Genomic DNA, 14,476 nt, shown 5'->3' on the forward strand with positions numbered 1-14,476 from the left:
ACTCACCTCAGCCTCCCAAAGGCACGGGATTACAGGCTGAGCCACCGAGCCTGGCTCCTAGTGGGCATTTTAAGAATTCTGTTTCATGTGGCCAAGAATGAGAAAGCTGAAGGGGAGGCCTTCTCAGTTCAGATAAACTTAGTATGGGGCCAGGCACGGTGGCTCAAGTCTAAATTCCAGCACTTTGAGAGGCTGAGACAAGAGGATTGCCTAAGCCCAGGGGTTCAAGACCAGCCTGGGTAACTTGGTGAGACTTCGTCTCTACAATACATAAAAAAATAAACCAGGCATGGTAGTATGCACCTGTAGTTCCAGCTACTTGGAAGACTGAGGCAGAAGGATCGCCTGAGCCCAGCAGGTAGAGGCTGCGGCAGCCATGAGCATGCCACTGCTCTGTAGCCTGGGTGATGGAGTGAGACCCCAATTAATAAAAAAGAAACTTAGTATGGTTGCAGAAGTCACAGCTATCCCCTGGAAAGAAGAGAGGATGGTCAGACTTTATTTCTTTGGCTTAGCTATTGTGATTGACTTTCTAAGTCCCGGGAGGGACAGATAAGATTAGGTAAACCCACTCTGCTGAGATAGGAATGGTTGAATAATGCTTTCTCAGATTTGGAATGGGAGAGCTGCTTTGCAGGCATCTTGGAAATAGAAATACTTTCTAGTGTAGAAAGATTTCCTGGACAGTTCTCTCCACAAAGTATGCTCTCTGTTCTCTATTCATCCCTCTTCCTCTATAAATCTTTGACTCTTCCAAACTTTCTGAAATTGCTTGGTTTCATAGGGGCAGAACCTGGGTTTTATACTTCTGGGTTAAAGTGGCAAAATGATTAAATAGAGTCTGTTTTCTGCAGGTGCTTTCTGAGACTTCATCCTCAAGGCCTGGTGGCTACCGGCTCTTTTCATCTTCACGGCCACCAACAGAGATGAAGCAGAGTGGCCTAGGTATGGTTTTCCAGCATCTCATACCTGTTGTTGGAAAAGGTGTCTGTCTGTTCTTCAGAGTTTTATTGTGGGAAGCCTTTGTCATGGGAGTTGGGACCATCCAGTCAGTGGAATGTCAGGTGGGGGTAGGGAGGATGAAGTGGGAAAAACCATAGTTAGATGTAAATTTGGATCTCAGATGATTGTTTCCATCCCAGAAAGGCATTTGTCTCTTGGTTTTCCGCACCAACCCCCATTTCCGTGGCTGAAGGGCAATTTTCTGGTTTTTCCTCTTATTCCTTATCTGTCCCTCCAGTCTAGCCCAGACCTTAAGGGCCATGGAGACTCTGAACTTCAGAGTTATCAGAGACAGAGCTATAAAAAGAGGTACTTGTGACCCCCTAAGTGTCATATTCCTCATTTGAAGAACTTGTGCCATGTCTTCTTCTGAAACCTGTGTTTTTCAAATCCCTGCTCTGGTCCCTCCTACCTCCTTACCATCTCCCCCATCCTTTCCTAATCCTGTAAATTTCCCCCTTTTTTTCCCAGAAAACTGAGGGACAAGTCTGAGACTGGTTTAGTGGCAGAGGCTGTTCTCAGGACTTTGAGGGAATACCTCTTGATTTGTTGATCTCTGGAGAGGGGTGAAGAACTTATTTAATTTCTTCCTAGAACACAGATGGCAGGAAGGACCAAGCCTTAGAGGATATTGTGTTTTTTGAGAGAGGGAGGTGGTCCCTGGGAGGGACTGTCTCTAAACACAGTGCCTTGTGAGCCAGTAACTAGAGGTCAGAGATGATTATATAGGGCCTAGACTGGCTCTATCTTGCCCTATTATTCTCTCTATGTAGCTCCTCTCATTTTTCAGTTCCCTTTGTCCTTGACACCCAATTTCTTGACCCCAAAATGGTCAGCTTTTGGACCAGCAGGAGAAATAAATGTTTTGGTAACTTTCCAGGATAATTTTATGAGAGTAGGTTGCCTTCTAGCACCCTGAAATGAGGAAGATGGTCTGGGGCATGAGAAAATGACAGAAGTGTAGATCTATGATATAGACTTCTCTTCCCAGAAGTCCCAGTAAAGAATAGGTTTCAGATATGTTAGAAAAGAGGATAGGCATGTCTGGCCCAGTTAAGTAGGAGCACTTTAAAGAACAAGGTAGAGAAATGGACATAGAACTGGTTGACAGATGGTGGTGGTTAAGAGAGAGACCACCTTCTGAGATGATCTGAGAGCTGGGCAAAACAGGGTTGGCACGACTGCTCTGAAAAATATTCAGTGGAGGAAGTAAATGTAGGACAAAGCTTAAGGTGGTCTGGGATAGAGCCAGCTAGTTTTAGCTTCTCTGAAGAGGAGCAGACATATTTAGCAAGCCTTATTACTCTCTAGAACCTCCTTCCAGGGTCTGTTTGAGCATAAAAGGTAGAGGAAATTGCTGTGTAGAGGAGAGATTCTGAATTCCAGGGTTGAGATCCTCAGCCATGTGAGCTTCTTGATCGCTCTGGTCACCCTGAAATCCTGGGATGCCTGAAACCATGGCCCCTCATTTGTGATCTCAAAGAAACTAGCCTCTTCTCTACTCTGTTCATTTCCCCTATGAATGTTAAATCCCAACCCAACCTACAGTCTTGGCTAAGATGGATTTGGAAGTAGAGGGGCAGCACCTGAAAACTTGGACAACTCTCCTGACCACTCTGTCCTTGTGAGCTTTAGTAGGAGAAGGGACCATGTAGCCCAAATCCTACTCTAGATCAGACACTGGGGACAGTGACTAGCCTGCTTTATTTTCTTCAGAGATTCTTCAAATTTTGTTTGCTCCTCTGATGGCAATGGAGTTCTCTTTGCTTTCTTTGAACTTATATGTGTGGGCATCTGCCTTTGAGCATAGGCTTACAAGACAACAAGTTTTGGAGAACAGAAAAAACATGTCATTTTTTTTTGTTTCCTGCTTTCCTTCTGAGTACAGTGCTCAACACATAATAGGCATGCTCTACATGTGATTAGCTGACTCTTCATAAGCCTTTCAGTTTGTGCCCATTTTGACTTTGGAAACTATGCTGATTCCTCTTATGAAAAAGTAATTTTTTTTTCTAACTGACTACAGTTGGTCCTCAGAGTCAGGAGACCTGGATTCTAGTCCAATTTAGCATCTAACAAACTGTGTGATCTTGAGCAAAGGAGATACTTTATGGATCTCAGTTTATTCATCTCTGAAATGAGAAGCTTGAACTGGATGATGTCTGAGTTCCTTCCAGCTTTAAAAGTTCAATGAGTCTCATACTTTGATTCTTGGGACAGGTAAAAAGGTCTAAATGGAGGGGATGGTGGATGAAGAACTTGGGAAGATTGGAAGGGTGCCATCTGGGTGGCCAAAACCTTGTCTCTAGTTTCAATCAAAGATCTTTCCTTTAAAACCCATAAGAGACTAGATTTCTGGGTTTCCCAAACTATATATCCAGACTAAGGGGCACTGAATTAAATCTAGTGGGATCTACCTTTTTTTTTTTATCATTTCTGAGAATGACCTGGAGAGCATAGTCTATCCCTTCCAATAGCTGTGAATTTCCTAATATGACTAACTCTGCATTTGTAGTGGCCTCTTGTCTCTGCCATGTAGCACTTCAGGAGAAGCCCCACTTTGCTTGCCCACTGTGGCTATGGATAGTAGTGTAAGCTGTTTGTGGTTATGTGGAATGGCCACATCGTGGTTGCTTTGATTGGCTATATGTGTGTCTTGATGTTGTCATGTGAAGTTGCGTGTACTTCTGTGTAGTAGTTGCAGCTTTACGTGGCTACTAATGTGCTCCCGGCCTTGCAGGCTCACAGTGCACAGGGCTGTTCAGCACCACAGTGCTGGGTGGCTCCTCCAGCGCTCCGAATCTCCAGGACTACGCCCGCAGCCATGGCAAAAAGCTACCACCTGCCAGTCTGAAGCACCGAGATGGTATGTGGGTGGGTTTTGGGGGGGGCAACTCTTTTCTTCACTTGTCTCCCAGCAAAGGCATAGCTCAAGAACGAGTCATGCTTAAGAGGGCACTGACACTAGTTTTACAACAAGTTTTCTTCATCAATAATGGAAGAGGAACCAGGACACCTTCCACCCCTCCATTTGCATTCCCTTTTGCCATACAAATACTACTTTTTATGCTTATCCCTTCATAATCTCCCACATACAGCCCTGCTGCTTCAATTGGTAATCTTTTCTGGATTCTGGCCTGTAGGAGTAAGGACCAAGGAGGGTCCATGGTCAGGAAGAATGCAGTAGATTCTTGATTAAAATCCAGCAAACTGGGTTTAGGGAAAGGGAAGTTGCTCAGTTAAGGCAGAAAAGATGATTTAGAAAGAGATTGGGGAAGAGATGACTATTTCTACAAATATTTTATTTCCAAATGATCAGAAAGAGGATGTAGTGGTAAAAGTAGGGATGTTTGTGGGACCATGTTGTGGTTGAGATGACACACAGATTCCTAAGAGATTATGCCAAAGGAAAATATTAAAATGTGTTAGGAATCTAAGGGGTGGATGGGAGCAGGTCATATAACTAACTGTAAAGAACAGAGTATATTGCGGGCAAATTCCATAGCAGAGGGTGTGGACAGGGGTGGGTATAATCCCCATGATGTCTTTTCTCCCCAGAGCTCTTGTTTGTCCCGGCCGTAAAACGATTTTCTGTGTCGTTTGCAAAGCATCCGACTAACGGTACGTTTGCTTCTGACTCAACGTCATTCCTTCTCACCATGTCACCTCCAGACACTTAACTACTGAGTTCTGACACTGACTTTGCCTCTCCTTCCACTGTGTCAACACCCTGTTGTCCCTCCTAGGATATTTTCCTTGTGACAACCTTAGCCTTGGCTGCAGCCTGGCTTCCCTATCCCTCTGGCAATTCAGGGTCTTACTTCCATCATCATCATCATCATCATCATCATTATATCACTTTTGTCAGCATCACCACCAAAACATTGATTAAACCTTTCCCTTTCCTATCACATGACTGCCAGGCTGTGTACAAACATGATAATGATTCCCCATCTTAGGATGAGAATAATATTTCCTAGACTGGTCCCATTTCTTCTCTCCCCCCATCCCCACTCCTCAACTTATATAATTTTGATCTTTCTGTTTTCTCTCCCACTCTTTTGTTGGGGTGGATGACTAGTTTGTTCCTCTCTTGGAGCAGTTCCCAAGCCTACATATAGGATAATTGGTCCTGAGTATATAGTTTCCCATCTTCATGTTTCTATCTACTGCCATTGTGTGTATTTTGTGTGGCTCTTGTGCTCCTGACATTTGCTTTATGTTACTACTAACTTAGTGCCTGAGCCTATAAAATAAGAGCCCAGATTGCTTTGGGATACAAGAGAAAAAGAAAGGAGTAGGAGATAGTAGTTAAAGGAAAAAGAACTGTACTTTGAGTTTTTAAAGGTAGTTTCCATTGTGGTATCAGCTTATCTATGACAAAGCTGTCTTTAAAAAGCTTGAAGAGTTGAGATGTCTGCTGGAAATTCTGGGGGGAACTTAGGAATGATAATATTTCAAGAATATTGAAGAACTGGGCAGGTGTGGTGACTCACACCTGTAATCGCAGCACTTTGGGAGGCCAAGGTGAGAGATTTGCTTGAGCCCAGGATATTGAGACTAGCCTAGGCAACACAGTGAAACCTCATTTCTACAAAAAGATTAAAAAATTAGTCAGGCATGGTGGCATGCGCCTGTAGTCCCAGCTACTTGGGAGGCTGAGGCAGATGGATTGCCTGAGCCCAGGAGGTCAAGGCTGCAGTAAACTGTGATCATGTCACTGCACTCCAGCCTAGGTGACAGAGTAAGACCTTGTCTCAAAAAAAAAAGAAAAAAGAAAATTGAAGAACTGGGTCTACTCACACAAAGGTGGAATAGTTTAGAGATCTGTATAAACCCAAGTTGAAGTGGCCTCTTTGTAGGGTATAGCAGGAGAACCCAAGACTCACTCTCTGTTGAATTTTTAATCCTTTCTTTGTACTTGTATTCTTAGTTTTCTCCCTGTGTTGTATTTTGTCTTCAAGATAGATTCAGTTTTTTCAGATAGGATTTTCTTCTGTCCAAGAGCCAAGGCTCTCTGAGGGAAGTAAAATTTGCTTGGCTTCCTGGCTATAAAACCTCCACATGCTGATCTGCTGCCTAGCTGGTGGCAGCTGCTAGATCTTTGCTCAATCAGGTTGTACATCTCCACTAGGCACTACTGAAATCTTTTCCTAGGTTGACTAGCCTTTATTAGCTCACTTTATCCCTGCCCCCAGTCTCTCATTTGTGCCTGTGGCAGGAGTCCCCACCCAGAGCAACCTGGCTATGGCTTGTCATTTGGCTTCAAGCTCTCCTGGCTTTCATGTACCTCAGCCATCTCCAGAGTAGAACCTGATGTACAGCCTGGATTTCAACATAAGGTTTGTAACATAATACAAAGACTTGAGCCCCTGAAATCACATCTCCTAATTTCTTAGGTGCCATAATAAAAAACCCAAGTTCATAAAACAGATCCTCAAACCAGTATAGCTCCAGTTCCCTGAAGCCTTAATATCTTACTCTTCTATTCTATTGAAGAATAGAATAATTATTTCTACCAGAAGGAAGAGAGGAAGAAAGACCTGGGCAATTCGGGTATAGTGAAGGAGAGCAAATTCAAGATCTTCTGCACACTTCCTAAGGAGTCTTCTGCTCTCCTTTGTTTTTCTTGTGTTTGAGTCTGGAGGCTTATGTGCCTAAAAAGCCAGACATCTGGGATCTACCAGATAGAAGAAATGTGGAACTATGTGTCTCTTGCTGAAGAAGATTATCTAGATTTGATTTGGTCCTCAAGACAATATGAGGGCTCTACCCTAAGGCCAAGATTTTGCTTGATGGACCCAACAATTACAGAGTGGATATTCTGTCTGAAGTTGTTTGTAGCAGATTAGTTATAGCAGTGTATCAACCTGTCCTGTCATCATTATCTCCTTGCCTGATGTCAGGCTTTGAAACAGCAACTGGAAAAACTGGAACTGGCTTTAGAAAGGAGACAGAACAATGCTGTCTCTTATACTATGATGGGAGAGCAGCCCTCAGTCCATCTCTGCCTCTGTTCTTAATAAGCTTCTGTTACATCCTGTGACTATACCCAGAACACATGTATGGCCTGTTACTAAACTGCATGCTGGACTCACTAAAATAATTTAGCAATGCAGGAAAGTGACTGTGGCTCTCTTTCATCCAGAATTTCAGAGTGTGCCCATTGGATTTGTAAAACCCATTCTCTTCTAGGGACCCACACAACTGTGTGATCATTGGTATAGTTAGTGCTCACCAGACTAGTCTGGATAGAGCTAAAACCTCCCCTGACATGTGAACTAAGGTCTCTTAAAACTGAGGTACCATGGAATCACCCTGTGAAGCCAGTTCTAGTCTGGGAGTTCTGAGTAGTCATTCTTATATGCCTTGATCCTGTCTTTTCTATACCAGCATCCTGTACTTAAGTTCTTATTCATCCTCATATCAGGTCATAAGACCTCATACCTTTTCCCCCAAGATCTTTCCTTACTGTTCCTTTTAGACCCTCCTCCACAATGCCTCTCACTGTTTTCTTTTGCATCTGAGTTGCATGCATCAACAAAGTTTGCCAAGCAACTAAAATGAGGGGTCCAGAATCAAAGCTTTTCCACTCATCTGTTGAATAAAGTGCAATTAGACTCACTAGCAGTGAGAATAAAATATAAAATCATCTAACATTTGGCTTCTGTAATGGGTACAGTGTCCCCCAAGTCCTGCGATCTGTGTGTACTTTTTAAAAAAATAATTTGATTATTTGTACAGGAATAAGGTAAAGGATGAATAGTCAATATTGGCATTTTCTTCTTCTTTTCTTTTTTTTTTCTTTTTTTTCAGGGAAAGGGTCTGTGGAGAGAGAGAGAGAGGAAGTGGGAGAGAGGCGGGGAGAGAGCTGCAGAGAGGGAGAGAGTGACAGAGAGAGAGAGAAAGAGAGACCGAGAGAGAGAGTTGCGGGGGAGGGCTGCAGAGAGGGAGAGAGCAACAGAGAGAGAGAAAGAGAGACCGAGCGGCATTTTCACATATTCACTTTTTGCATGCAAGGAGTTCTATACCTGGTTTCCTGCCAGTCTTCTGTGCCAGCTGCTTAGCACCAGTCCTGTCTGTGACTGTTTTGGAGCCTGGTCCAGAACCTTCAGGAGTCTTTTTAGTTTTAGACTGTCTTGATACCCATACTCAGTACCATTACTGACCCTCTTCTATGAGTGACTTTGAATATTTTCATTTTTACTCCAACTTTGTTTGTCTAAGAAGCAGGCCCTCAGTAGGTTTTGTCTAAGAATGATCGGGCATCCCGATGCTCTAGTCAAAGCCCCAGCCACAAAACTGCCAGCTCACCTCTGCAGAATGATGTTTCTCCTATCTGCAAGCAATGACTGAATTATGCTCAATGAAGAAGGGGAGGGCATTGTTGTATGATGAGGTCTCACCAGTTCCTTCTTTTAGACTCACTGTGTGATGCCAACATTCTTCTTCCCTGCAAGAGATGCCCAGTGGCTCTTAGCTCACCTTGGATCTGAATGCCACCACCTTCCAGTAATGCTTGTGCCAGTCAGTGCCCCCCTCATTGTCTCTCCCTCTTTTCTTTCTTTATCTTTGTGCTTCCTGCTGTGGTCCCCCCACCCCCTCCAGAGCTGCTGGATGACCAGCACCCTGTGGTCCGGTTGCTGCGCAGTTTTTCCTCTGACTGCTCAGGGGGCCGGCCAGTCTCCTTGGATGCCACGCTGGCGCATCACCTGCACCAGTGCTCCTACCACCTGCGCCTCTTCCGGAACTGGCTGCGCTCAGGCCAGGATGACCCCGAGTGCCTCTACGGTACCCCCTGCCACCAAGCTGGCTGCTGCCACTGCTCTGGCTGGGACTGGTGGCTTTGCTTATTGCACTTCTGGCAGTAGAGCCCACCTTTTCTTTTATTTGCCCTGAGGTTATGTGACTTGCATTTAGTCGCTTGGATGGGATTGGGGCCAGGCTGCCTGCTAGCTATAGCATTGGCTGCTCATCCCCTTCCTATTCTCCTTTCTCACTGTCCTCTAACATACCCATTTCCCAGTTCTGTTCAGTACAGGAGTAATCTCTTGCCTTGGAACCTATTCTTATACCTCTAACACTCTACTACCACCATCTTCAAATCCAAATGTTTTTCTAGCCATTCTGAGGAACTGGAGACTGTAATTCTCCTGCCCTCCTGCCACTAGAAATTTACAGGGGGGAATTGAGGCAACAAGGGGCAGAGGTTAGAAGATGGTCAAGTATAATCCTTTTAAGTCGTGGGTTTTAGTCATTGGTGAACAGGTGGCTAAGTCTTGCATAGTTATTGTTGTCTTACCTACCCTTACTCCCTTTAAGGAGATGTAGAGGAGGCATAGGAAAGATTGGGGACTGAAAAAGTGGTTGGGATGCATGTTTCTTGATCCTCCAATGGGGACATCCTACTTCGTGGGATTAGGATTATACATTTAGGCCTACCCTTGACCTTACCCAGACTGGTAGACCTACCTTGGAAGTCTTGGACTTAAAGGAGAGAATCAGTACTTACTCTTTTTTCTAGGGAGTTTGCTTCATTTTCCTGATGGACTGGAGAGATTCTAGCAAGTCTGAGGTCTTCCAGTAGATCAGAAGGGAAAAGCTTTGATGTGATGGAAATGACTGAGAAAGAACTTCCATCCCCCATCCTGTTCACGCATGTGGTTTTCCCGGGCTGAGCTTCATGTGTATTGCATGCCCTCCAGTTTGCATCCAAGTATTCTAGCTTTTCTATCCACATCCTAAATTTGCATGAACCCCTCCCCAGATATCATGCCGTCCTCCATAATCTGATTCTCTTATTCATGATGCCTGGAATCTGCTATTTCTTCCCAGCTCCCTGACCTCCCTACCTTATGTTCAAGCTACGGTTTCACCCCTTACTACTGGATCCTTGTTTTATTCCCCCAGAAAGTGCAAAAGCAATGTTGATGCTTACCCTTCTGGGATTCTGTTGATTTTCCATGGGACATTGCAGGCTTTCCATAGGTAGGATGAGAGGTGATTTGATTCACCTGGAAGCCTTAGCAGGTAGACTTTTTAGGATATCTGGAGGTGAGAAAAACAGACTCCCCTAGGGGCTCTAAAGAGTTCCCTCTCCTGGGAATCTTGGATACCCCACACTCCAAAAGCCACATACTTTCCTGATGGCTCTCGGGGACTCGCCATGCTTCCTTGGCCAGTTGGGTTATATCTGGCAGGAATAACATTGACTTTGCCCATCTCTTTTCTAACAGGATTTGAAGGGTGCTCCATGGTGCCTACCATCTACCCCCTGGAAACACTGCATAATGCCCTTTCTCTGCGTCAAGTGAGTGAATTCTTGAGTAGAGTCTGCCAACGCCACACTGATGCCCAGGCACAGGCATCTGCAGGTATAAAGAATACTCTTATTTTTTACCCCAATCTCTGCCCCCACTCCCGTGCTTCCTAGAATATGAAAAAGTAACAAATTAAAAGGATATTTAGGCACTTCACAAAGACACAAAAATAGACTTGAAAAAAATGAATAATGGCATAGGTCAACTAAACATCATTAAAAAAATCACTCCTTCCCAAAGTAATTTATCAATTTAATGTGATCCCAATAAAAATGCTGTGTTTTTCTAAAGTCAAGCAAATCAATTCTGAAATTCTTATTGAAAAATAAGCAAGAATAGGCAAGGAAACCTTGAAAAGAGAAGCAATAACAGGATACTAGCCCTATCACATTTTAAAATATTCTGGCCAGGCTTGGTGGCTCAGCCTGTAATCCCAGCACTTTGGGAGGCTGAGGTGAGTGGATTGCCTGAGCTCGTGGGTTTGAGACCCGCCTGGGAAACTTGGCAAGACCTCATCTCTACAATAAATCAAAAAATTAGCCAGGCGTGGTAGTGCGCACCTGTAGTTCCAGCTACTTGGAAGGCTGAGGTGGAAGGATTGCCGGAGCCCAGCAGATCGAGGCTGCGGTAGCCGGGAGCAGCCACTGCACTCCAGTCTGGGTGACAGAGTGAGACTCCAACTCAAAAATAAATAAATAAATAAATAAAATATTCTGTACATCTTCTATAATAAAAACAGTATAGTAATGAACAGAAAGAGACCAATGAAGCAAAATAGAAAATCTAGAAATAGATGAAGTTAGCATTTCAAAATACTGGGTAAAGGATAGACTTTTTAATAAAAGATTTGGAACAACTGAATATCCATTTGACAAAAATTAAAATTGAACTGATATTTTACACCCTATATCAGGATAAACTCCATATGGATCAGAAATCTAAATGTAAAAATTAAATCATGTGATAGGTAGCTCCAAGATCTTGTTGATCACAGAAACACCAAAAATCTCAAGCAAAAACTGTCAGAACCACTTTTGTCAGAACTCTGAAAAATAGTCAAATGTTTGCAATAACAAAGAAAATGCTGAATCAAGAAAGAGGCAACCTAAAGGTGACAGAAAAGTTTTATAGCATTTCTGTCTGCCCTACCCCCGCCCCAACTTAGTGGTGTTCTTAAAGATGGCAGCCCATGTTGTCAATGGGACCCTGGTCCCTGGTTCCAGAGGAAGCAAAGCAGACCTTATTCTCAAATAATTATGTTTGTTTCTTCTAATCTATCTGGGGGCCATTTGATGGACTGACAGAATGTGCCAACTTTTGTTTGCCTAACTTGAACTCACTCAGGGCAGAAGAGTGGCTATGCAGAGGGCATTCCTCAAAAACATCATAAGGCAAATGAACAACTTGCTTTTGACTGAGGCAAAAAATTATGGTTAGGGGAAACAATAGAGGTACTGATGCCTGGGAGGGAAACCTAGAGAGAGAATTTCTTTGAGAAATTAGATAATTTAAAAACACCCACATATACTTGGGATTTTAGAAAGCCTTGTGCATGGAAAAGACCTGAGAAGACCCTAAGCTTGTACTTCTAGCTGAACTCTAGAGTCATCAGCACAAGCAGGAAGTGAAGACTCAGGGATAGTTGTAGATGGTCACGCTAAATGTTGAAGGAGTAGCTCAACACAAAACAAATCTGCAAAGATTAAGACAGCTTTATTTTCCTTTCCTTTCTTTTTTTTTTTGGTTCTAAAGAAGTGTCTGTCAAAATACTAGGTGAAGAAATAGACACTTCATAATGCAGGAATGGGAAACCAAACACTGCATATTCTCGCTTATAAATGGAAGCTAAACTAAGGAACTGCAAAGGCATATATGATGGCATAACAGACACTGAAGACTCAGAAGGGGGAGAGAGGAGGGGAAGGGATGAAAATATCATCTATTGGGTACAGTGTACACAGGTGGGCATGGAGGATATGCTTAAAAGCCCAGACTTCTTTGCCACTATACAATGCTTCCATGTAACCAAAAATAATTGAAATAATTTAAATAAAAAAAGACACTTCAGAGACTACACATGACAAAGAATATAGACTTTACAAAAGTCACTAAACAAACAATTAAGCCCACAGCAAATAACAAAAACAAACTCTGAGGAGGGGAGTAATCTGATTTCCAGAGTTAATACATTATAATATTCCAAACATCCAGGTTTCAACAAAAGTATTCAAAAACATGGGCGGAAAAGAAAAGAAACTATGGCCCATTTATAGAAGAAATGAACAGAAATGTTCCCTGAGGATGCATAGACATTAGACTTACTAAACAAAGGTTTTATTTTTAATTTTTAATTTTTTATTGAGTTGGAGTCTCACTCTGTTGCCCAGGCTAGAGGGCAGTGGCACGCTCATGGCCACCACAGCCTCAACTGGCTGGGATCAGGCAGGTCTTCCACTTCAGCATTCTAAGTAGTTGGAACTACAGGCATGCACCACCACACCCAGCTACTTTTTTTATTTATTGTAGAGATGAGGTCTTGCCAAGTTTCCCAGGCTGGTCTCGAACCTCTAGGCTCAGGCAACCTATTGCCTCTGCCTCCCAAAGTGCTGGAATTACAGGCGTGAGCCATTGTGCCCAGCATGAAGCAAAGGTTTCAAATCAGCTGCCTTAAATATGCTCAAAGAATTAAAAGAAACCATGGACAAGGAACTAAAGTTAACCAGGAAAATTATACCTCAATGAACAGAGAATATTGATAAAGAGATAGAAAATATAAAATTAGGCTCAGTGTGGTGACTCACTCCTGTAATTCCAGCACTTTGGGAGGCCAAGGCAGGAAGATGACTTGAAGGCAGGAGTTTAAGTTCTGCCTGGGCAACATAATAGAAGCCATGTCAACAGAAAAAACCCTAGCCCCATCTAGGGTTCTCTACAAAAAATATTTAAAAATAAATTGACCAGGCAAGATGGTATGCACTTGTAGTCCTAACTACTTAGAAGGCTTGGTGGGGAGACTTGCTTGAGCCCAAGAGTTTGAGACTGCAGTGAGCTACGGTCTTGTTACTGCATTCCAACCAAGGCACTGAGTGACAGAGCAAAATCAAATATATATATATATCACACACACACACACACACACACACACACACACACACACACACGGAAGGGACCCCTGAAAAAACCCAGGGTTATATTTTGGAAGGCAGGCCCCTTGAAGTACAGGCTTTCCCCATTAGGTAAGTGTTCTAGGAACCCATTGGCATCATTGTACCAGCTAGTGTTGTTGTGAAAGATTGCATTCCGCTTCAGTGAATTTTTTTTGGAGATCCATTCAGTGTGTTTGCCCATTTCATGATGGGTGATTTACAAGTGCACCTGCTCATACCGCACTGAATGTTCTACAGTTTTTAAGCAAAACTGGCATAGGCCAGGCGTGGTGGCTAATGCCTTTAATCTCAGCACTTTGGGAGACCGAGTTGAGAGGATTGCCTGAGCCCATGGGTTTGAGACCAACCTGGACAACTTGGCGAGACCTCATCTCTACAATAAATCAAAAAATTAACTGGGCGTGGTGGTACGTGCCTGTAGTTCCAGTTACTTGGAAGGCTGAGGCAGAAGGATTGCCTGAGCCCAGTAAGTTGAGGCTGCGGTGGCCATGAGCATGCCACTGCACTCCAGCCTGGGTGACAGAGTGAGACGCCAACTCAAAAAAGAAAGAAAAAAAGAAGGAAAATATAACTGAAGAAATAATGGCCAAAAACCTCTCACATTTGATAAAAGACATGAATCTATATATATATTCAAAAAGCTCAATCAACTCCAAGAAGGATAAATGCAGAGATCTACACTGAGACCCATTATAATCAAATTGTCAAAAGACCAAAAAAAAAAAAATCTTGAAAGCAGCAAGAGAGAGGCTATCACATATACAGGATCTTTTATAAGATTAGCAGCCAATAATTCCTCAGAAGTCGTGGAAGCCAGGAGGCAGTAGGACCACACATTTATAGTGTTAGCAGAAAATAAAACTATGAACCAAGAATTCTGTAGCTGCAAAACTGTCCAAACAAGAAGGAGAAATTAAGACATTCCCACTGCCGGGCTCAGTGGCTCAGCCTGTAATCCCGCGCCTTGGGGAGGCTGAGGTGAGTGGA

At 43.3% G+C, this 14,476-nt stretch overlaps 1 protein-coding gene across 1 annotated transcript in view; it reads left to right on the forward strand.

Annotated features, from left to right (window-relative positions):
* PPIP5K1 (diphosphoinositol pentakisphosphate kinase 1) overlaps positions 1-14,476 on the forward strand; it is a 48,725-nt gene that overhangs the window by 19,073 nt on the left and 15,176 nt on the right. Inside the window, exons 26-30 of the mRNA XM_021713141.1 lie at positions 855-945; positions 3,743-3,868; positions 4,561-4,623; positions 8,611-8,793; positions 10,239-10,376. Coding sequence (XP_021568816.1) covers positions 855-945; positions 3,743-3,868; positions 4,561-4,623; positions 8,611-8,793; positions 10,239-10,376 — 601 coding nt within the window. The remainder of the gene's footprint in view (positions 1-854; positions 946-3,742; positions 3,869-4,560; positions 4,624-8,610; positions 8,794-10,238; positions 10,377-14,476) is intronic.

The sequence above is a fragment of the Carlito syrichta genome, unplaced genomic scaffold, assembly GCF_000164805.1.
Source record: "Carlito syrichta isolate Samal-C Ts95f unplaced genomic scaffold, Tarsius_syrichta-2.0.1 Scaffold304305, whole genome shotgun sequence".
Taxonomy (NCBI): Eukaryota; Metazoa; Chordata; class Mammalia; order Primates; family Tarsiidae; genus Carlito; species Carlito syrichta.